At 50.0% G+C, this 24,184-nt stretch overlaps 1 protein-coding gene across 1 annotated transcript in view; it reads left to right on the top strand.

Annotated features, from left to right (window-relative positions):
• RHPN1 (rhophilin Rho GTPase binding protein 1) overlaps positions 1-23,984 on the top strand; it is a gene marked incomplete at both ends in the record, with an annotated part of 35,614 nt that extends 11,630 nt beyond the window's left edge. The window contains 14 exons of the mRNA XM_080340410.1: positions 499-617; positions 5,448-5,576; positions 9,474-9,549; positions 9,930-10,007; positions 11,031-11,155; positions 12,367-12,533; positions 13,235-13,422; positions 13,591-13,747; positions 16,713-16,832; positions 19,170-19,364; positions 19,663-19,739; positions 21,292-21,438; positions 22,553-22,711; positions 23,790-23,984. Of these exons, the coding sequence (XP_080196536.1) occupies positions 499-617; positions 5,448-5,576; positions 9,474-9,549; positions 9,930-10,007; positions 11,031-11,155; positions 12,367-12,533; positions 13,235-13,422; positions 13,591-13,747; positions 16,713-16,832; positions 19,170-19,364; positions 19,663-19,739; positions 21,292-21,438; positions 22,553-22,711; positions 23,790-23,984 (1,932 nt within the window). The remainder of the gene's footprint in view (positions 1-498; positions 618-5,447; positions 5,577-9,473; positions 9,550-9,929; positions 10,008-11,030; positions 11,156-12,366; positions 12,534-13,234; positions 13,423-13,590; positions 13,748-16,712; positions 16,833-19,169; positions 19,365-19,662; positions 19,740-21,291; positions 21,439-22,552; positions 22,712-23,789) is intronic.
• Positions 23,985-24,184: the final 200 nt, after the last annotated feature.

Genomic DNA, 24,184 nt, shown 5'->3' with positions numbered 1-24,184 from the left:
TTTTAAACACCTCCAGGGATGGTGACTCCACCACTGCACTGGGCAGCCTGTTCCAATGCCCCACAGCCCTTTCCAGGAAGAAATTGTTCCCAAGATCCAACCTCAACCTGCCTTGGTGCAACTTGAGGCCATTTCCCTTCATTCTATCACTCATTACTTGGGAGAAGAAACCAACCACTCACTCACTCCAAGCTCCTTTCAGGCAGTTCAGAGATCAGAAGGTCTCCCCTCAGCTCCTGTTCTCCAGCTGAACCCCCCATGTCCCTCAGCCACTCCCATCACACTTGTGCTCCAGACCCTCACCAGCTCCATTCCCTTCTCTCTACTCGCTCCAGCACCTCAATAGCTTAGAAAATAAATTGCTGTAAGCAACAGGTAGTATTAGATAACAAAACATTCTTCCAAGTGCAACATCAGGCTCAGAAAGTGCTATTTTTACTCCCAAAATTCTAGGTCATTTTGGTTTTGTTTTGGTGAGACCCTTTCCCTCTCTCTCAGCAGGGCTGCGACCCGTTTGCCCAGACCCAGCGCAGTAAATTGCAGCATCGCCGAGCGCGGATTAACCAGCAGATCAACAAGGAGATGAGGATGCGAGCTGGGGCAGAAAACCTCTTCAGGTGAGTTGTGGTCCCTTGAGCATCCCTCAGGTCCAGGGATTTAGTGGAAATATGGTCTTGATGTCTACGAGGCAATTGATGCTGGCACTCCTATGGCTGTGGTGGAGATTTGCTCTGTTTTCCTTTGACTTTGCAGTATTCATCCTAGAAATGCCAGCCCTCCATTCGGTGGAATGCTGATGCTATGCATTTTAACAGAATATTATCATTTTAATGTCCTGGGAGCCTAGGGCAAAGCAGGGTTTGAGCACATGTAATAATGGGCATAAAAGTTGAGCTGAGATTGAGCTCAGAGTGCAGCATCTCCTGTCTGATGATACCCTATGCAAATGGGTCAAATCCAGCTTTCATTCCAAAAATCTCCATCCCAGTGGTTCCACCAGAATCTGAAAATTCAGGTATAACTTTGCAGATGGGTTTTTCACACTGTTGGAACAACACATTTATGGGATAGTGCAAAATTTGGTACCTTTGTGTGGTTTTCAGATTGCAGCCAGTCCAGCACAAGTAAATCCAGGGAATTAATGCCTTTCTCTGTAGAGCTGTCATGATGCAATTTCATTGTTTTTGCAGCTATTTTAACTTTTTTTAACCCGAGGATGACCTTTTTTTGTAGCTTTTGCATGTATCTTCATGTTTGTGTTGGATATTGCCCCTCAGTTCCAGAAGGACAGGGAACTGCTGGAGAGAGTCCAGTGCAGGGCAACGAAGATGCTGAAGGGAGTGGAGCATCTCCCATGTGAGCAAAGTCTGAGGGAGCTGGGGCTCTGGAGCTGGACAAGGGGAGACTGAGGGGTGACCTCATTAATGTTTACAGATATATAAAGGGGGAGTGTCAGGAGAATGGAGCCAGGCTCTTCTCGGTGACAACCAATGATAGGACAAGGGGCAATGGATGCAAACTGGAACAAAAAAGGTTCCACCTAAATTTGTGAAGAACCTTCTTTTCAGAGAGGGTGGCAGAGCCTGGCCCAGGCTGCCCAGGGGGGTTGTGGAGTCTCCTTCTCTGCAGACATTCCAACCCACCTGGACACCTTCCTGTGTAACCTCATCTGGGTGTTCCTGCTCCGGCGGGGATTGCACTGGATGAGCTTTCGAAGTCACTTCCAATCCCTGACATTCCATAATTCTGTGATATTGGAGCATAAGTCTACCCTAAAATAGCTTTATTTTTGCATATTTTTCCAGTTTGATTGGGTGTTTTTTTTCCCCTCAATAAAATCAGATTGGCTTTTCAATTCTGAACTTAATCATGTAATGTCAGCGCTGCATGCACCTGGAAGAAGGGAGTAATAGTTGCTCCACTAAAGTATAAAAGAAATGGTATTTTAATGGCAGCGAGGCTTCCTGGGGGAGTTGAGGTTACAGCCCCCACACCTCAACCTCATCTAATTAAAAAAAAAGGCCATGAAATCCCAATGTGTGCTGCTCCACACGACTCCCCTTTATTATAATAAAAACAAAAGGGAAATGCGCTGGCTCAGCAGAAACGCGCCCGGCCGCGGTTTTGGTGCAAACAACGGGAATCGGAGCCGTGTGTAGGGGAGTGAGCGAAAAATGTGATGCAAAACACATCTTAATTACTCAGCCAGGGAAATGCACTGATGAGGCTCTTTTTTTCCTTCTTGGTTTTTTTGCTGGATCAGCAGTTTGAATGTCTTTTCATAGCAGCCACTTTTCCTCCCTTCCACAAGTTCACTTTCCAGCTGAGGACTTTTTAAAATTTGTTAATGTGTTTTATTTTGTTCTATTTGGTTTATTTTGTTCTATTTTATTTCTTTATTTCTTTAATGTGGGTTTTTGGGTGCTACAGTGCTCAGAGCTTATGAAACACAGGAAATCTTGGAGGGGAAAATCACCCCAAACAAACAAGCTTTTGCCTGAAATTTAAGGCTGCAGGGGGATTATGTTCTAAGTCTAAAGGTTATTTCTTAAAAATTATAGACTTGAAATTTCTTTTGCATTTCTATGTGCTAATGCTCAATGCAAATGGGAAAAAATGCTGTGGGTTGCCCAGCCTGGGGCAGAGTTTGCAGCTGAAAACGCTGGTTTCTTTGCCTCAAAAAAAATGAAGATAATAAAAAAGACCTCTAAATGCTTTAAAAAATAATCTGAACTGTTCTGTTCAGCGTATCGGTCGCCTTTCCTGGAGAGGTTACCATGAATGGTGTGCTGGAAAAATAACGCACGTGGTGTTTGCTCAGGGGCGCTAAGAGAGTTTGTTTGCCAGATAAATAAATGGGCAGGGGTGGCAGAAACCTTTTCTGTTCTTGTTCAAATACTGGGGCTGAGCGAAGCAATTGGGGAGATAAAGGTGTCGCCAATAAAGCAGTTTCTTAAAAAGAAATTAAAAAAATAAAAAAGAATTAGAAGTCTTTGGTGTTAGCTAAGCAAACAGCTGATAACTTCACCGAGGAGGTCGATGGAGACACATAGGTTCTGGGTTCTCATAAATCAGTTCCCACCCTGGACAGGGTGCACAAAGCACTTGGGTTTGGTGATGGAAAAGATGGGGTTCTCCCCTAAATTAGCTTTTTAAGTGGTCCTGTGCTCTTAATTGCCGCGTGTGGCACTTGGAGTGCCCCAAAGTGACACTCTGGGCTTTAAAACCTTAACCCAGTGACAAGACCTGGAAAAACTTGCACGTGCGTGCAAAACCCTGCAGAGCAAATTTGAGCTTTGCAAGGTGATAAAGTCCTTTTTGATGCAGAGCAGAGGTGAAAGCACCAGTCAGAAATACATCGTGTGTGTGTATGTGTCTGCAAACTTAGCATGGTGTTGCTAGGTTGCAAATCGGCACGCATCCACTATTAATAAGTTAAGAAATTTAAAATATATACGTAAATATTGTTGCCAGCTGGGAGCAAGGAGGGGAATCTCCCTTTAATTTTTATAGGAGGAAAATTGTGATGACAGCAGCGATGCACCTGTGTCCTGGAAGTGTTGTGATGTGTAAAGGACTAAAATAGCAACTGAATACTGGTTTATAGGGAAAAAAAGAGTGGTTACTGTGCTGATACCATATGGGGAATAACGGAAATGCTGAAGGATGTTTAAATGGAAGTGGCTGTGGTTCTCCTTTGTTTGAAATTAAAAAGAAATTAATTGGTTTTGGGGAATCTCAGCAAAAGGGAGTGAGGGGAGGAGACAGTCAATGAAGGGCAATGAAGATGATTAAGGGAATGGAGCATCTCCCTTATGAGGAAAGGCTGAGGGAGCTGGGGCTCTTTAGCTTGGAGAAGAGGAGACTGAGGGGTGACCTCATTCATGTTTACAGATATATAAAGGGGGAGTGTCAGGAGGATGGAGCCAGGCTCCTCTCGGTGAGAACCAGTGATAGGACAAGGGGCAATGGGTACAAACTGGAACACAAGAGGTTCCACTGAAAAATGAGAAGAAACTTCTTCCCAGTGAGGGTGTCAGAGCCTGGCCCAGGCTGCCCAGGGAGGTTGTGGAGTCTCCTTCTCTGCAGACATTCAAACCCACCTGAACACCTTCCTGTGTAACCTCATCTGGGTGTTCCTGCTCCATGGGGGGATTGCACTGGATGAGCTTTCCAGGTCCCTTCCAAGTCCTGACATTCTGGGATTCTGTGAGACATTAAAGGACCAGCATATTAAAAGAAAAACAGCATAGCTCTTTCTACTGCCCTGAGCCAGGTCCTGGCAAAGCCTTTGGAGGATGCTGTCCACAAAGAAAGAAAGAAAACACAAAAGGCAAGGGCAAAATGCTCTCCAAAAGCTGGGGAAAAGCCCTGAGCAGAGCTTGTGCACGTGTTGTTTTTCCCGGAACGTGACGTGATTTAGTGCAAGCAGCCAGAATTGCTTCCAGCCAACGCTGTCAGCTCTGGGTTATCTCTTCTCTGCTTTCCTTCGGAGCAGATAAGAGGGTTATAATCAGCCTGGGAGCTCGTGTTGCTGGGAGCAGGCAGCTGAAATCAATCCATGGTGTTTACATCTCCTGACGTGCAGGAGTGGGGAAGGGAGGGCAGGGTCTGGCTCTGCTAATGAGTGAGCAGAATGGTCGTTTGCACCTCCTCAAACCCAACCATAAAGCACTTTTTATTTTACTGTGTGTGAGCACTTTGAGTGCTCATAGCAAAATCTGAAGCTGCGCTGGAGGTGGGAGCGTGGATGGGCAAGGGGAAAGTTGCTCTGGGGCAGAAAGAGCAGGTTGATCTGAGCAGGGTGCAACACTGATGAGTTTTGCCCGTCCTCAGCCTCCGTGGCACAGGGGTCTGATTGATCTGGTTTCACTGGTCTCAAAAGGCTGAGAGATTTGGGGTGTTCAGCTTGGAGAAGAAAAGGCTCCAGGGAGACCTTCTTGTGGCCTTTTAATACTTAAAAGGGGCTGATAAGAAAGATGGAGATGGGATTTTAGCAGGGTATGTTCAATTGGACAGGCGGTGATGGCTTTAAACTAAAAGATTAGGGAGATTCAGATTAGATATAAGGAAGAAATTTTTTATTATGAGGGTGGTGAGACCCTGGCCCACGTTGCCCAGAGAGGTGGTGGATGCCCCATCCCTGAAGACATCCCAGGCCAGGCTGGACGGGGCTCTGAGCAACCTGATCTGGGTGAAGATGTCCCTGCTCATGGCAGAGGTGGGACTGGATGAGCTTTGAAGGTCTCTTCCAACCAAAACCATTCGATGATTCTATGATCATGTGCAGAGCAAGAGACACAGTTCTCCAGGAGCATTTGTATGGATGCACATGTTACTGTACCGTTGGATAACTTCACTTCTATTTATCAGTGCAGCCAAGAGTTGATAAATAAAGTCATTGATGAAACGGAGGGAGGTTTGATCCATATCGTGTTGTCTTGCAGGGCCACCAGTAACCACAAGGTCAAAGAGACGGTCGCCCTGGAGCTGAGCTACGTGAACTCCAACCTGCAGCTGCTGAAGGAGGAGCTGGAGGAGCTGAACAGCAGCGTGGATGTCTACCAGAACGAGAGGTAAACTGCAGAGAAGGAAGAGTAGCCTGCTCAAATGGGATGTTATTTTTATTATTGTCATTTAATTTTTCCTTTTTCTGGGAGAAAGGCAGCCTCTTGCTTTGGTACCCATTGCTCTTGCCTCCCTGCTCTGCACAGGGTTTGACCTTCTGGCAGGGACCACGAGGCAGAGGTTGGAGAATAGGGGAGGACCTAGGAATGGGCCAGATTTGCTGGGAACAGTTATTCATCCTGGGAACACTCACTTTTTGTCTATAGAACTACACGGAGAGCAAACTCATAGAGCTGCAAGGAGACCGAACTCAGCATATTTTCCTACTTGGAATCATAGAATCATTTTGGTCGGAACAGACCCTCAAGATCACAGAGTTAAACCACTAACCCAACACTGGCACTAAACCATGTCCCTAAGAACCTCATCTATGTGTCTTTTAAACATTTTCTGTGATGGTGACTCTACCACTTACTTGGGTGGCCTGTTCCAATGCCCGACAACCCTTTCCATTAACATTTTTTTCCTAATATCTAATCTTAGGAAGCATTTGGGGATGGGTTGTGCATCCTCTGGATGCCGATGTCACAAAGCATGAGGAATAAGATAGAAACAACCATATTCACTTTTTTCTATCAGGTGAAATAGGATATTTATCAGAAACAATTAAAAAAATGGCTGTACAGGTGCCCAACCTCCTGTTCTGGCTGTTCCCACAGTGGATTACTCACTAGTTTTCTTTTCCCATCCAGGGTATCAGGTTATTTTTCTGTCTTTCTGAGGTTAGACCTTTTGTTAATTGAAACTCTCTGCTGCTGTGAAATGCTTACCCAGCCACCTTGGGCTTGACTCACTGGAACGGTAACCCTGGCATGTTCACCAGCGGCAAAACAACGTGCCGGGGTGGTTCATGAACACCGTTTGGCTGGGTGAGAAATGCAGAAATCCCTGAGGCAGAAAAACCTAAGATGCTGCAGCAACATGGGAACTGCTGCTGCTCCTTCCCTTCCTGAGATGGGTGGGTGGATGGTGTTTGGTGACACCAAGCTGAGTGATGTGGTTGACACGCCTGAGGAATGGGATCCATCCAGAGGGACATGGACCGGCTCGAGAAGTGGGTCCATGTGAACTTGATGAGGGTCAACAAGGTCGAGTGCAAGGTCCTGCACCTGGGTCGGGGCAGCCCCCAATATCAGCACAGGCTGGGGGATGGATAGGTGGATGAATGAATGAATGAATGAATGGAGAGCAACTCTATGGAGAAGGACTTGGGGACACTGGTGGGTGACAAATGGGACATGACCCAGCAACGTGTGCTCTCAGCCAGAAAATCAACCATATCCTGTGCTGCACCCAGAGCAGCGTGAGCAGCAGGTGGAGGGGGGGATTCTGCCCCTGTGCCCCCATGTCCTGAGCCCCCTGAGCTCTGCGTCCAGCTCTGGGGTCCCAGCACCAGCCAGACATGGAGCTGTTGGAGCGGGACAGAGGAGGGACACAGGAATGGACCAAAGGCTGAATAGCTCTGGGGAGAAAGGCTGAGACAGTTAGGGCTTCAGCCTGGGGAGGAGAAGCTCTGGGGACACCTTACTGTGGCATTTCTATACTTAAAGATGCCAAAAAGAAAGATGGGGACAGACTTCAATAGGGCATGAAGCAACAGGACAAGGGGTGATGGTTTTAAACTCAAAGAGGGGAGATTCAGATGAGATATAAGGGAGAAATTTTTTACTCTGAGGGTGGTGAGAGCCTGGCCCAGGTTGCCCAGAGAGGCGGTGGATGCCCCATCCTTGGAGACATCCCAGGCCAGGCTGGACGGGGCTCTGAGCAACCTGAGCTGGGTGAAGATGTCCCTCCTCGTGGCAGGGCTTGGAATGGATGAGCTTTGATAATCCCTTCCAACCCAAATTATTCTATGATTCTTTGTCCATCCACGTGCTTTTCCTGTTGCATGGTCCTCCTCAGGTGGCCAAGAGAACCCATATCTCCACCACCCTTGGGTGTTTGCTGCATTCAGAGTGTCTTTTGCAGTCTCTGATTGTAATTCTGAATGCTGGTCCTTCTTCTGTGTTAGAAGCAGGGATGCATGTAACATATCCCGCATTGCATGCATCCTGCCCAGATTCTCCCCTATCAAGCATGATGGATTTTTCCAATCCACTGCTTGTTTGCCCTGGTTTAAGAAGAAAACAACAGTAGCAGCAACCCCAAAACCTTTCCCAGGCCAAACAAAAGCCCATTTGTTTGCTTGGGGCATTGGATTCAAGTGGAAATCTTGTTAGGGAAGGAGCGATAATGGCTTTTCTGCACTAATTATAGCTCTCAGAGATGTTTATTCAGTATGAGCAGATGAAAATATGGGTGTAACCTCCCGGCCCCGAACCCCAGATTTTTGCAACTTGCCTCTTTTCCTCCCTGGACTAATGAGTGATGTGCCAACAAGTTATTAGCTGTATCTGGAGGTAAGGAAACGGGGCTGTTGTGCAAACCTGGGTGAATGATCTAGATGAGGAGACTGAGTGCACCCTCAGTAGGTTCACAGATGACAGCAGAAAGGGTGGCAGTGTTGGTCTGCTCAAGGACAGGAAGGTTCTACAGGGGCATCTGGATGGGTCAATGGGCTGAGGCCAATTGTCTGAGGTTCAACAAGGCTAAGTGCCAAGTCCTGCACTTGGGTCACAACAACCCAATGTAGCGCTACAGGCTTGGGGAAGAGCGGCTGGAAAACTACCTAGTGGAAAAGGACCTGAGGGTGTTGCTTGACAATGGCTGAACATGAACCAGCATGTGCCCAGCTGGCCTGGAAGGTCAAGAGCATCCTGACTTGTGTCAGCACTAGTGTGGCCAACAGGACTAGAGAAGTGACCATCCCCATGTCCTGGGTACTGAGGAGGCCAAACCTTGAATCTTGGGGTCAGTTTTGGGCCCTCCATGACAAGAAAGCCCTTGAGGTGCTGGAGCAAGTTGAGAGAAGGGAACGGAGCTGGTGAGGGGCTGGAGCACAAGTGTGATGGGAGCGGCTGAGGGACCTGGGGGTTTCAGCTGGAGAACAGGAGCTGAGGGGAGACCTTCTGATCTCTGAACTGCCTGAAAGGAGCTTGGAGCCAGGGGGGGTTGGGCTCTGCTCCCAAAGAACAAGCGCCAGAAGCAGAGGAAATGGCCTCAAGTTGCACCAGGGGAGGTTGAGGTTGGATCTTGGGAACAATTTCTTCCTGGAAAGGGCTGTGGGGCATTGGAACAGGCTGCCCAGGGCAGTGCTGGAGTCACCATCCCTGGAGGGGTTGAACAGACATGGAGATTAAGTTCTCAGGCTACCAGGGTTGGGTTAACAGTTGGACTCAATGATCTTGAGGGTCTCTTCCAACCAAAATGATTCTATGATTCTGTCTTCAGCATTTCACAATATCGAACCAGCTCTGCGATAAGAGCTATTATTAGATAACTGCTGTTAATAGAGGTAGAAAACTTCAATATCAGGCACAGCACTGCAGCCCAAGCAAGTCCTTATCAGCACTGAAGCCCAGATTAGCACACAGGAGTGGCTGAATCCGTGACCTGTCCTCACATCACACCTGGTTCCCAAGGGTTGCTAATTAAAGCAGCTTCATTACTGGAGCCTATTTTGTTGCTCTTGTACTTGTTATGGAGAGAAAAGCAGAAGCTGGAAGAAGCTGGAATGATGATTTCAGATTATTTTCTGTGCACCCCTCCTCTTTTGTTGCTGTTCCCGACATCCCATTGGGAAGAGCATCCTTCTGCTATGTGGAGTCGAATCTTCTTCTAGTTTCACCCTTTAATAGGAGCAGCACAAGCCCAGGGCAAAGAGCTACATCATTTTAATCCATGACACAGAGGGTCTTTCCAAGGCTTTTAAACCAACCACTAAATACATTTTTGTCTTCTTCCAGCGAGTCCATCAGTGTCCCTATGATCCCTTTGGGCCTGAAGGAGACAAAGGAGCTGGATTTGCTGGTACCACTGAAGGTGAGCACTGGGGTTTCACACATTGTAAACTGATGGAGGGGAGCGACTGTGCAATTTGGGAGATGTTTCAGCTCATGGGTGGTGTTGGGTGTTGTAGAGGAGGTGCTGCAGCATCTACAAAACATTTTCTTGTTTAGAACAGCTGCAAAAAGTAGATTTATGGGGAAGAGCTGGACTTAAGACACAGTAAAGTGGGAGGTAGGGGTCTGGAGATGCTGGAGAGCAAGAGCCAGGCAGAGGACGAGATGGTTTTCCTTGGTGAAGGTTTCCTTGCAGGGAAAGCAGTATTATATGGAATTACCCAAAGTCACCCTTTAAATCATGAAAATCTGTTTTAAAGGGTGGGTCAGGGTTTTCTTTTCTCTTGTTTCCTCATCCAGGATTTCATCAGTGAACACTATGGAGAGGAGAGCATCTTGTTTGAAAAAGAAATCAAAGAGTTCATGGAGCTGCGGCAGGTTGGTGTCCCTTGAGCTGCAAAGTCTTGCTTTGGCTTGTCCAGAAACACTCATTGGAGGTGCCACATTTTGTTTCAGATGTCCCCTCATCCCCTCTCCAAACAGCACCCTTAACTTTGTGAATAAGGGATTCCCACACTAGGGCACCTCAGCTTCAGTTCATAGGTTACAGAATATTACAGACTATTCAGTAATTGTTTTCTTACCCTGTCCTTTAATGCCTGGCTAACCTGGAATGGAACAGCAGTAAAATGTGTAATGCAATCCATTACTGATTTATGAATATTAATTCACTCCCAGCAAGGCTAAACGACTGCGCTCTCTCCTGCTAGTGCTTGGAGAAGAGGAAATATAAAGTAATCTGATAAAGGTGAATTTTTCCTCTCCTATGAATCTGTCTCATAAGTAACATCAAGTTTTGCCTTGCTGTGAAGCTTTGATCTCAGAGAGCAGGAAGGAAAACACTTGCCCAAGCACTTGTGAAGGGCCTGATCGTGCTCTTCAGGTTGTGGGAGAGGAGCCTTGCACAGGCAGACGCTGGGAAAAAGCCTAGTTAAAATTAGGCATTAGGAGAGCTCTGACCCTCCTCACTATGCTGGGTCAAAAGCTCAAGGGCTTTTTTATTAAGAGCAAAAAATGCTATTTCATCATTAGCATTTATCTAATCAAACTTTGCATGAGTTTCTCTTAAATAAAAATTAAAATAATCTCAGCTTGGTTTAGATGAGCATCACCTCCAGCACAGCTCCCAGGTGGCTGGCTCTGGATTTGGGTGCCCCAGCACCCAATTGGTGCCTCCTCAAGCTTTCCAACAGCTGAACCCGTGCGGGGGGGCTGCACAGCATCTCATCCACTATTGACCTAATCCTATTGATTATATTGGTCAGATCCTATTGATCTAATAACTTGGGTGGAGTTTCTTCCCCATGGGCTGGCCAGCACGTGCAGCTCCATAAATCTGTCCTTTCCCTTCCCGTTTCCCCCTGTCTTCCCACCCATGTGTCTCCTCTCCCATCCCTGCAGGCGATGCGCACCCCGAGCCGCAACGAAGCCGGGCTGGAGCTCTTGATGGAGTATTACAACCAGCTCTACTTCCTTGACAGCCGTTTCTTCCCTCCCACCAAAAGCCTGGGTGTCTTCTTCCACTGGTTGGTGCAGATTTCCCCATCCCGCCCGGGGGCATCGCGAGTGGGGAGGGAGATAGTACCAAACATCCACATTGGGATTGCTGCCTCAGCAGCAAAGCTGGAGCTAGCAGATGTGGGGAGCTGGGTTTTCGCCTCACTCTGGGCTTGCTGTTACAGAATCATGAAATAATTTGAGTTGGAAGGGACCTTCAAAGCTCATCCGGTCCAAACCCTGCCACGAGCAGGGACATCTTCACCAGCTCAGCTTGCTCAGAGCCCTGTCCAGCCTGGCCTGGGATGTCTCCAGGGATGGGGCATCCACCACTTCTCTGGGAAACCTGGGCCAGTGTGTCATCACCCTCAGGGGCAAAAATTTGTTCCCTAGCCTGAATCTCCCCTCTTTGAGATTTAAACCATCAGTCCTTGTCCTATCACAACAGGCCCTGCTAAAAAATCTGTCCCCATCTTTCTTATCACTCCCTTTTAAGTACAGAAAGGCTGCAATAAGTTCTCCCCAAAGCCTTCTCCAGGGTGAACACCCCAACCCTCTCAGACTGTCCTCCCAGCAGAGCTGTTCCAGCCTTAGATCATTTTTGTGGCCTCCTGGCCCCTCTCCAGCAGGTCCATGTCTGTCTTGTGCTGAGGACCCAGAGCTGGACCAGCACTGCAGGGGGTCTCACCAGAACAGAATAGAGGAGCAGAGTCACCTCCCTCAACCTGCTGCCCACACTCCTTTTGATGCAGCCCAAGATATGACTGACCTGGGCTGCAAGCACACAGGGCCAGCTTTTGTCCAATCTTTCATCCACCAGCATCCCCAAGTCTTTCTCTGCAGGGCTACTCTCCATTCCTTCATCCCCAACCTGTATTGATATGGGCAGTTGCCCCAAACAGTGTGCAGGACCTTGCCCTTGGCCTTTTTGAACCTCATGAGATTCACATGGTCCCACTTCTCAAGCTCGTCCAGGTCTCTCTGGATGGATCTCGTCCCTCGGAGAGGGAGCAGCCACACTGCTCAGCTTGGTGTCATCCGCAAACTGGCTGAGGAGGCACTCAGTCCCATCAAGTTGCCCTGGTGGTTGGTTAGGGGAAGAAGGAGAAAGTGTGTGCCCCATGGGGATCAGTGAGAATGGTGGCTTGCAAGCCCACGCAGAGCACTGAAAACCCTCCAGGCTCCTCCTGCATCCATGAACAAGAATCCAGGGTTGGACATTGACTCTTCCGTTCTCCAGGTACGATTCCCTGACGGGGGTCCCATCCCACCAGCGGGCCCTGGCCTTCGAGAAGGGCAGCGTGCTGTTCAACATTGGAGCCCTGCACACCCAGATCGGAGCGCGGCAGGACCGTGCGTCCCTGCCGGGGCTCAACCAGGCCATCGATGCCTTTCAGAAGGCAGCTGGTATGTGGGTTTTCCTCCTTCCCTGGTTCCCCAGGGGCAAGGAGGCAGCATTTCCCTGGGGTGGGAACAATCCAGACAAGTGCAAGTAGCGAAGGGAGCAGTTGTGCAAAGAGGGCTCACAGAATAGTGGAAGGGACCTTCAAAGGTCATCTAGGGCAACCCCTGCCATGAGCAGGGACATCTTCACCCAGATCAGGTCGCTTAGAGCCCCATCCAGCCTGGCCTGGGATGTCTCCAGGGATGGGGCATCCACCACCTCTCTGGAATTGGGACAGTGCATCTCCAAGGGACCACAAACCAAGTGTATGTTGGCACCATGCTGCTTCTTGTGAGTGATGAAGAGAAGCTGGGATGACCCAATAGCCACCCAAAGGGCTCTCTGTTGCCACATGACAGTAGGAATGTCCCAGCTGAGGCTAGGAGAGATGCTGATGCATCTGTGAGCAGCTGGGGAAAGAATGGATCCTGTGATTGTGGTCACCCAGGGCTTTGGAGAAGAAAGCTGTTGGCCCAAGAATGGGTTAGATAGCAAGGGAGGGACTCCTGACCTCTTTACCCACCAGTTATGGTGAGATATTTGGTGTGCAAGCTGGTTTGCTGACTCTTCTCCCATGCTGCTGGTGGGGAAACCTTCATGGGCCAAAAGCCTGACCCTCCTGCTTGCAAGCCCCATGGCTACCAGGAGCTTCTCCCTCATGCAGGTGCCTTTAACTACTTGAAGGAAAACTTCTCCAATGCTCCCAGCCTGGATATGAGTGCAGCCTCCTTGAACATGCTGGTGCGGTTGATGGTTGCCCAAGTCCAGGAGTGTGTCTTTGAGAAGATGACCTTGCTGCGTGCCCAGCATGACTTCCTCACCTGGCTGCAGCTTGCCCAGGAGGCAGCAAGGGTGAGCACCCTGGGGAAGAGAGGACTTGGTGGGGCTGTCACCAATGGAGAGGCTTCTTCTGTGGTTGGCAGAACCCCCTAGGAGAGGACAACCTTCTGTCACTGTCTCCCGATGGACATCCAACATCCCAACCCATGGCTTAGCAGTTTGTCTCTTGACTCCCCACAGGTGGAAGATGTCTACTCGCTGGTACACCAGACGATGACCCAGGCCCATGTGAAGGATTACGTTCCCTTCTCTTGGACCACCATGGTCCATGTCAAGTCAGAGCATTTCAAAGCCCTCTCCCACTACTTTGCTGCTGTTGCTCTCTGCGACTGCCCTGGTGAGTGTTACAGCTTGGACACAGCTGCCTGCTCAGCCAAATTCTGGCTTTGCATGGCAGCCTGGTGCTGGGGAGGGATTGCAAAAGAAGAGGTGAATGGAGGCATGCACAGGGTAGATGGATACAAGACCTAAAGTTTTTGGGATACTCTGAGCTGTTGCTAGAATCGTAGAATCTTTTTGGTTGGAAAAGACCCTCAAGATCATCGAGTCCAACCATTAACCTAACACTGGCACTAACCCGTGTTCCTGAGAGCCTCATCTCCACATCTGCTCAACCCCTCCAGGGATGGTGACTCCACCACTGCCCTGGGCAGCCTGTTCCAATGCCCGACAGCCCTTTCTGGGAAGAAATTGTTCCCAAGATCCAACCTCAACCTCCCCTGGTGCAACTTGAGGCCGTTTCCTCTTGTCCTGTCACTTGCTACTTGGGAGAAGAGACCAACCGCCTCCATGCTCCAACCTCCTTTCAGACAGTTGCAGAGAGCAGTAAGGTCTCCCCTTAACAATGGGAGGTCTCACTTACTGACTCAGAAATTCATGCCCATGGCAGATTTCTCTCATATTTCTAGTTTGCAAAGTCCTTCCAAGAAGATAAGCATAGAGGTCCTGAAGGGCTGTCACTTGCTGTCCCCTTTGGGGTTGGGTGGGTAAGCAGTGGAGGGTCAGCTGCCTGTTGACCATGCATATGCTGGTGTCCTTGGTTGAGCATTCTCCTTGGGTACCCCAGGCCATGTGACAGGGCAGCTGGGGGCTTCAAAAAATAAAAATATAACAAAAAAAATCCAAAGTAGCCCTGGACAAACTGGTCTGGGCTACTCCAGTTTGATTGCCAGCCTCATGGCTGGTTGCCCTGGGCAAGCAAGAGTGGTGGCAGCAGGGTATGGGTGGCTGTGCCAGAACTGAGCTGACGTGGCTCTGTGGAACCAGCTGGAGCGGGGATGTGGGCTGTGACCTATCGTCTCCATCTGCACCGTCACCAGCAATTTTGGGTCAGGCAAGAGGATCTGGGGGCAGACAGCCGATGCACGCCGTGACCTGTGGTGCCGACCCATGACTTGGTGGTGATGGGACACCTGAGGACAGGCTGGGTCGCTTCTTGGGAGATGGCTGCTGAAAGCAATGCTGTGACGGTGATGGCTGCCAGACTGTCCCAGCGTCCTCCCCCGCTCTGGAGCCTGCCCGAAATCTTGCTGCTGGGCTTGTGCTGTGTGGGTGTTGCAGAAGCTGAATTGAGACTGAGGTGCCGTGCGGCTGGAGCGGCTCGAAGACAGAAGCAGCAGAGGATGGTGATGGAGCTGGGTTTGCATGCGGCTACATGGACAGGGCAAACGTTTGCCCCAAAATTTTGAGGCTCGTTCAATGTCCTAGTAACCTTGGCTGCTGGGGGAAAGCATAAATCTGCAGGAAATCCCTAATTGGAGTGTTTGGGGATTTTCTTTTTCTTTGCTTCATCTAGAGCACGCTGTTGAGATCTCACGTGCTCTCTCGCTGCCTCTCCAAGCGTACCCTGACCCCTTTGTTCAGAATAACAAATCTTCCGCTCCCATAACCAGCTGGCAATAAACTCCTTGTGCTGCAGTTTAATCCCCTGGGGATTCTGGCACAGGGAGAACCAGCACTGGAGCTGCTGATTCCCACCCCACCAATGCCAAGGTGCTCACCAGGCTTTGGGATCCTCCATTTGGACCAGCAAGTCCACAAAGCTGCCTGGAACCCTCTGGGTTGCTTCTTATCAGACTCTCTGCCCAGGAAAGGAGGCTGCTATGAAACCCTGAGCTCCATGTGAGTCAAACGGGATTAGGAACAGCTTTGGCTGGAAATAAGCGTGTAAAAATCCCACATACAGAGCCCAGTGTGGTGCTTGGAGCACGTGTGCAAGCTGCATCCATCTCCATCCTCTCCATCATAGAATCATAGAACCATAGAACAGTTTGGGTTGAAGGGACCTTCAAAGCTCATCCAGTCCAGCCCCTGCCATGAGCAGGGACATCTTCACTCAGATCAGGTTGCTCAGAACCCGTCCAACCTGGTCTGGGATGTCTCCAGGGATGGGGCATCCACCACCTCTCTGAGCAATATGGGCCAGTGTTTTACCACCCTCACTGTAAAAAATTTCTTCCTCATGTCTGTCCTGAATCTCCCCTCCTCTGGTTTAAAACTGTCACCACTTGTCCTATCGCAACAGACCCTTCTTAAGTCATCGAAGGATCTGTGGTTGCACTGCAAGATCTCTGCCCATGCAGAGGTCCCATGTGCAGCAAGGAGGGCTCACTTTCCAAACTACACTGTAGTCTGCCCTGCTTTTTTGCTTTAGTTGTTGTCTGAATTGTCTCTGTGGCACTAACCTCCACGTGGGGAAACACGGGGCTCTTGATTTCCAGTGCTGCTTCCAGACTGGGGCAGAGGAGGGAAAAGAGGCAGAGGAGTTGGATGCTTGTGCTGTGAATGGGAGAAATCCTGCACTTGACTTCAAAGCCTGGTGCAGCCTTGAAAGTGATGACAGGACAAAAGGAAACAGCCTAAAGTTGCGCCAGGGGAGGTTGAGGTTGGATATTAGGAAAAATTTCTTCATGGAAAGGGCTGTCCAGCATTGGAACAGGCTGCCCAGGGCAGTGGTGGAGTCACCATCCCTGGAGGGGTTGAGCAGATGCAGAGATGAGGTTCTTCAGGACACAAGCTAACTTGTGCCAGTGTGTGGAGTTAATGGTTGGACTCAATGATCTTGATGGTCTTTTCCAACCTGAATGACTCTATGATAACTCATCCCTCTCCAGCAGTGATGTCTTAGTGGTCGTTTCAGGCTGTGACTGAGTCAGAGGAAGCTTGTGCTGAAGTTATCAGGGCCGTATGAGCATGGATGTGACTTCATGGTCACTTTGTCCCCACCACCATGGGTGTCTGGGTTGCCATGCAACACCCTTGACTTCTCTTTAAGCCCATACCCACCCATTTGTTTTACACAGTGGCATCTGATGCTGAACTTCCAGAGCAGGAGAAGGCTTTTATGCAGTTCCACGTCACCATGCCAGAGGGACCATCGCTCCGTGTCCTGCTGCAGGACCCCGAGGAGAGGAGGAAGCTCGGTAAGTGCAAAGATGCTGAGGAGTCTGGAGCATCTTTTATTGAGGAGAGAGTAAGAGAACTGGATCAGTTCAGCCTGGAGAAGAGAAGGATGAGAGGCAATCTCATCAATGTTTATAAATATCTCCAGAGTGGGTGTCAAGAGGATGGACCGGACTCTTTTCAGTGGTGCCCAACTATAGGATCAGGGGCAACGAGCACAGACTGAAACACAGGATGTTCCATGTGAATATGAGGAGAAACTTCTCTCCTTTGGGTGTGACAGATCCCAGAGAGGTTGTGGAGTCTCCTTCTCTGGAAACATTCAAACATGCCTGGACACATTCCTGTGCGATCTGCTCTGGATGAACCTGCTTTAGCAAGTGGTTTGGACTGGATGATCTCCAGAGGTCCCTTCCAACCCCAACCATTCTGTGATTCTGTAAAGTGCATCGTTGGGGGCAAATCCCCCGGTTCTTGCAATGAAACCTCAAAGCGTTAGCAGTGAGCCCCATCATCACCTTCCCCATGTAGGCACGGTCTCCACGAAGCAATGCAATGAGCTGCTGGGGGATGTTTCCATGCAAAGACACCTCTCTTTTTTTATTTTCTTTGAAAAGAACCTCTTTTGCAAAGGCGGGAAAATGTCACAGTTCCCTATTAGGGTGTTGAGGACCAACTCATGGTACTTGCACCAACCTGTCCAGCTGATTTGATGGTAAAACCTCAAACACTGAGGTGGCCTGAGCCAGATAACGTCGCCCAACGCAGCGTGGAAAAATCCTTAGGGACGCAGAGATCCTAGAAGCTCCTTGGCTTGGGCTTGCTGCTGACTTGGCTTGATGACAAGAAGACACAGCAGATGCCAGGGGGTGGATTTTTTTAGCTGTGCCAAAAGGCTCGAGAGACGAGAGCTTCCTCCCATGCGGATCTTCAGCTTCAGGGGAAAAACAGAGCGTTGCTTATTCAGCTTAAGTTGTGTTTTGGCAGCCCCTTGCCAATGAGACTGCAAAGAGAGTCAGCTTAGCACCCTGATTTTGGGGTGTCATCTCCTCTTTGCCTCCCCCACGAGCATGAAGAAATAGTTTGTCACGTCACCGGCCCCAACAAAGTCCTTCTGGCTGCTCAGTCTGTATTTTTCTGCTCCCCTGGTCTCCTACTCTTATAACATTCTGTTTTATCAGACGTGGTATATTCCACCATTTTCAACAGAATTGAGCCAAAAGCTTGCACAGCTTCCATGCTTGACCTCTATTCCCTCTGATCTCTTGAAAATAGCAGGAGTTGATTATACTCGATAAAACCTCATTGTTTTCTTGGCCATGGAGTGGGCTGGGTGGGGGTACTTCGATGAAATACAATTGATTGCATTTGATACAGTTATTTTGGAGAGTTTCTTCTCCTCTCGTTCCATCCAGGGTCAATATATTTCCTCGACTGCAGCTTCTTGAAGGGGGAAAGCAGAGGTCATCAGGCTTTGGTCCTTATTAAGTCTGGAGCAAAGTTGCGCCATCTCCCTGGGTTATGTTGCCACCGTGTGTCCTAAAAGTGGAAATGCTACAGGCACACGTGTTTCTATGACACATCATTATTTTTATAGATAGAAATATATATATATATGGCTTTTTTTGGTAGTTCAGCATTGGATACAGGCATCTTGGTTGCAGTCTCTCGCGGAGGAGATGTTTGCGTTGATACCCTTGGGCCATCGTAATTTCATCTCTTCTGGCTGTTTTTCGGCCGCTCCGTTTTCCCGAGGGTGGAATAACGTCGAAGGCAAGTCGAGAGGAGCAAAGCAAGAGAAGATGCTGAAGAAGGGTGGAAAAGCGGGACCTGCAGGGCAAGGAGAAGGCTTTGCCTAGCCTAGAAAACAGGGAGGCATGTTGCATCTTCCTGAAGCTGTCACCAGGAGGATGGGGCTCAATTTTCCTCCGTGTCCCAACACCCCCCCCAAGGGACACAAAGTGATGGAGAGAAGTTAATTTGCGGAGGAGATTGAGGTTAAGCATTAGGAGGGACTTCGGGGGCGGCGCGACGTGGTGGCAGCTCCTTTGCCGGTGGTTTTTGGGAACATCTGCCAGCTCTGCCACCAGCGCCGGGGGGAGTGAAGTAGGTCACCCCTTCAAGGTCCTTTTCCCAGCCCTGCATCAGGGGGGGTGAGATGCTCTGACGGCTGGGACCTACCCCATTTAATGCGCGTTGGAACGCCTGGCAGGCTGCGAACGTGACTGGGCTGTCCCTGAGTCACGTCGGGTGACATAGGCTGCTGTCATCCGTGGGCAGCCGAGCGAACGGAGAGAGAAACGGCGGCTGCTCCGCTCCTCTCAGGCTGCGACCGTGTCTCTCTGCCCCCCTCGCAGGCAAAGCTCATCTGAAGAAAGCCATCATGAAGCACGAGGAAGCCATGAGGATCCACGGCTTGTGCAAGATCCTGCGGAAGATGGACATCCTCCAGGAGGTCCTCTCCTTCGCTCACAAGCGTTCGCTGAGCAAGTACTCAGAAATCGACCACGAGGAAGACTTCTTTGAAACAGGAGATGCCCCAGACATTCACCGTAAGTGGTTTTATTTTTGAGGGGGTGCATCTGAGAAGGGGATTTGTGGCAGCTTTGCGTGGGGTGGGCAAACTCCACAGTGAGTTTGTGGCGTGTTGCTGTGGACCAGAGCTCCCTGCACAGTGGTGGAGCATCACATGTGGGAGTTGGGGGCTCGAGGGGGCACATCTGGCACCTACCCGAGCAGATCCCAGCTCTTATGGGTCACTCCATCCCTTCTTGGGGAGCGCGATGTCGAGGCAGCAGCTGCCGCAACTACCTGACCCCAGTGTGTGTGCTTTTCTCTCCCTACTACCAGCCAAAACGCACCAGAAACCGGAGATAAAATCCCCCAACTTCTCCCAGGTGAAGGTGACCGACCTTTTCCACAGGCTGGTACGTACAGCTATGGGATGGAGGTCTCCCTGAGGGAGCAGACATCTCCTCCTTCTCCCCTGCATGCTCTGCTTTCCTGATGTCCTTCCTCCCCGCAGCCTCTTCTCCCTCTCCCAGTGCAGCTGCTGCCCTCACGGGTGGTTTTCCAAGGAGAACGAGCCACCTCCTCCCAGGCAAAATGAAGGGTGGGAGGGCATGGATCTGTCTCTGCAAGACCTAAATGGGTCATGAAGCTCCTCCGGTGCATGGAGGAGTGGGCACAGGCATTTTTAAATGATTTTTTACTGTTTTTTTTAACAATGAGGGTGGTGAAACCCTCGCCGAGGTTGCTCAGAGAGGTGGTGGGTGCCCCATCCCTGGAGACATCCCAGGCCAGGCTGGACAGGGCTCTGAGCAACCTGATCTGGGTGAAGACGTCCCTGCTCATGGCAGGAGTGGGACTAGATGAGCTTTGAAGACCCCTTCCAACCCAAACTATTCTATGATACTGTAATTTGGGGTGGGCTTTACCCAAGAAGGACCAAAGGGACCCTTTAGTGGAAGCTTTTTGGAGGAGCAAGATGATGCCGACTGGGAGGCACTAGGAGAGTCCCACCAGACCTTCATCCCTACCCTCCTTAGGCTTTTACAGGGTTTTGGGGAGCAAGGTTAAGCTTTGGGGCTGATGTCCCGGTCCCCCAGGCACCCCAAGGGCTGCATAGCACCTCAAGGAGAGGTTGAATATCTTTGCTTTTGAACATCTCCAGGGCAGGCAGGTATATCCTGCTCCTGTGGGAATGGGAAAGTAGGAAAAAGACAGGAAAACAGGAAAGATATGGGAAGGATCTGACCCTGAAGAGGTGACCCATCCCACCAGCTCGCACCCTGCTGCTGTATCACCCCAGCCAGGTGTGGGGTAAAACCTCAACTCCCTCCTTGGGCGATGGGTTTTATTTACTTATTTTTCCTGAAGGGAGAAATTAAGGACCCAGCTCCCTCCACCGGAGCTTTCTGTCCTGTTTACTCCAGGATTTTAGTGTTTAAACTGATGCTAGCTTGCTGACCAAACATCTGACATGGGCTTTTAAGCACCTCTAGCTTTGTAGTGTGTAAATCTGCATTTTGGGGCATGCAGGAAGGGGGTTGGTTTCTTCTCCCAAGTAGCAAGTAATAGGACGAGAGAAAATGGCCTTGAGTTGTGCAAGGGGAGCTTCTGGTTGGATATTGGGAAAAATTTCTTCACAAAATGTTGCTGGGCATTGGAACAGGCTACCCAGGGCAGTGGTGGAGTCACCATCCCTGGAGGGGTTTAAAAGGTGTTTATACAAGGTTCTTAGGGACCTGGTTTAGTGCCAGTGTTGTGTTAACGGTTGGACTCTATGATCTTGAGGGTCTTTTCCAACCGAAATGATTCTGTGATTCTAAAACACCAGGCAGGCTCAAAACTGCACCCTTAAATCAATGCAAAAAACAGGTTTTTTTGTTCTGCCTCCTCCCCATCAGTGGGTGTTTTGCAACGTTGCACATCCTTGCACCAAAAAAAAGTGTTTTCCATTTTTCTACCTTCCTCCAGGGGCCCCTCTCGGTTTTCTCAGCCAAAAACAAGTGGTACCCAATGCGGAGGGTCCACCTGATGAGAGGAGAGAACGGCTTTGGGTTCACGCTGCGAGGAGACTCCCCCGTCCTCATCGCTGGTGTCATCCCGGGGGGCTGTGCTGCCGTGAGTACCTGGAATGCCACAGGTGGGGTGTCAGGGCTTCCTTTGAGGGGTGCTGGGTGGTTTTAGGTCTAAACGTCCAGTTTTGTGTAACTTGGTAACTGCATTGGTGTGCTCAGGTGGAGACTCGTCCCTGCCAGATCTCAGCCCGGGTGTTAGACAAGAATTGAGATTATATTTTTAGGAGACAGCTAAGATAAAAAATAGAGGTGAGCTCAGTTTTTAACTGCTGGCACCCTTTCTTTGGCAAGTGCCCAGCTCCCTTCTCCCTCATTTTGGGATGTGACAGTGGATAGGACAAGACGGCAAATCTGAAATGCGAGTTATCTCACTGTATGGGTTTCCTGATGGATCAGGAGCGACTTTGTTTTGCAGCAGAAGCTTGCTGGAGCATCCTGGTGGGATGTCCGAAAGGTGTCCCCCTTTCCCCAGCACTGCTCAGCATCAACCCTGCCATCCACAGCTCAGCATCTCCATAACAACACGTTCCGTAGCAGCAGGATCACATCCCTTTTTTGGAAGACTAAAATCTTCTTAAAGACTATGTATGGTCCATATCTGCACCACAGTTGTGTCTCCTGGGCTGTTAACATTCGTTGCATTGAGCTGGGATGGGATTGGTGTCTAGATAGACACCAAAATCTGTGTGTCCCTGTGTGGGCAAGTTTCTAAACGTCCCTTGCAGCTGGTCTGGCGTGTCCTAACTGGGTTACTCCTGGTTCTGGTGCTGTCCTCATAACCCCAGGCTGGCACTTCAAGCACATCAAGGGCTTTGTTGATGCCTTGATGAATAAAGAATGTGCGTAGGACCTTGCTGAGCCTGCTCCATTTTCTCAAGGATCTAGGCTTGTAGGTGATAACTCCAGCAGCTGCAGAAGAGATCCTTAGTCTGTAGAGCATCCCACTTGTGTGTGCATGCTGCAAAGCAGATGTCAAATCTTTGGGATGATGAAGGCATCGTCTGTCTTGTGCTCTAGGTGGAGGGTGGACCCCAACCCTCCCTGTGGGCTGTATCTCTGTAGGATTGGAATATGTGGGGTGGGACGGACACTGAGAAGACCTCACGCAGGGGCATCCATGAGCTCAAATGTGCGTTGTCTGTTCTCTACCCCCACAGGAAGCTGGGCTGAAAGAGGGAGACTACATCATCTCGGTGAACGGCAAGGACTGCAGGTGGTCCAAGCACGCTGAGGTGGTGCAGCTGCTGAAGAGCACTGGGGAGGAGGGAGTGGAGATCGGTGTGATAACCCTGCAGGGTTCGGAGGGACCAAAAGCTGTAAGTCACATAGAATCATAAAATAGTTTGGGTTGGAAGGAACCTACGAAAGCATCTAGTCCAACCCCTGCCATGAGCAGGGACATCTTCACCAGCTCAGGTTGCTCAGAGCCTCGTCCAGCCTGGCGTCGGATGTCTCCAGGGATGGGGCATCAACCACCTCTCTGAGCAACGTGGGCTAGTGTTTCACCACCCTCATTGTAAAAAATTTCTTCTTCATGTCCAGCCTGAATCTCCTTCTTTAGTTTAAAACCATCACCTGTTGTCCTGTCGTAAAGGGCCTTGCTAAAAGTCTGTCCTCATCTTTATTATAGGGCCTCTTTTAAGTACAGAAATGCTGCAATAAGGTGTCCCTGGAGCCTTCTTTTCTCCAGGCTGAACAATCCCAACTCTCTCAGCCTGTCCTCCCAGCAGAGCTGTTCCATTCCTCTGATCAGGAGAGGCTACGAAGTTGGTGAAGGGTTTGGAGAGGAAGCCATTTGAGGAGCAGCTAAAGTCACTGGGTTTGTTCAACCTGGAGAAGTGGAGACTAAGAGGACACCTCATGGTGGTTGCAGCTTCCTCACAACCGGAAGAGGAGGAGCAGGTGCCGAACTTTTCTCTTTAGTGACCAACGACAGAACCTGAGGGAATGTCAGGAAGATGTTCCAGGGGAGGTTGAGGTTGGACATTAGGAAAAGGTTCTTCACCCAGAGGTGCTGGACACTGGAACAGGCTCCCCAGGGAGGTGTCACAGCCCTAAGCCTGACATTGTTCAGGAAAAGACTGGACAATGTCCTCAGACACATGGTGTGAACTGTGGGGTTGTCCTGTGCAGAGACAGGACTTGGACTCGATGATCTGTGTGGGTCCCTTCCAACTCAGGACCTTCTATAATTCTGTGATCATTTTTGTGGCTTCCTCTGACCCCTCTCCAACAGGACCATGTCTTTCTTAACTCCAAGCCTTAGGCGGGAAACTGCAGAACAGATTCCCTGGTGTGTCGCTTCCAGTCTGGAGGTGCAGGGTTGAACCCGGGCATCACATCTCCAGCCCGGGTGCTGCCCTGGCTTCATTACCCCTTCCCCTCCCTGAACAGGCAGACAAGAAGGCCGCGGCGATGTCCTCGGGCAGCGGGATGCTGAAGAGCAACAAGGAGAACAGCCGAAAGAGCCTGATGAACAGCAAGAGCGCCAGCACGCTGCTGGTCTGGAGCAAGAAGAGCAAGAGGAGCAAGAAGAGCACTTACGGTGTTCCCTTCACCGCGGTGGGTGACAACGAGGCCATGTACTGAAGCAACCATGGGGTTAGGTCGTGTCCCATGAGCTTGGGGACTCGTGAACCTTCACAAGCATTGGTGGCCTGTCCAGGCTGTGCGGGCGTCAGTTCTACAGGGACCCCCCTTCCCTGGGGATGTGCCGCTGGTCGGATTCTCTCCAAAGAGGCGATGCACAGCACCGGACTCCACCATCTCCCAGCTCCTGCGTCTAATGA

The sequence above is a fragment of the Nesoenas mayeri genome, assembly GCF_963082525.1.
Source record: "Nesoenas mayeri genome assembly, chromosome: 2".
Taxonomy (NCBI): domain Eukaryota; kingdom Metazoa; phylum Chordata; class Aves; order Columbiformes; family Columbidae; genus Nesoenas; species Nesoenas mayeri.
The sequence above is the reverse complement of the archived record's forward strand: the minus strand, read 5'-3'. Positions and strand labels throughout refer to the sequence as shown.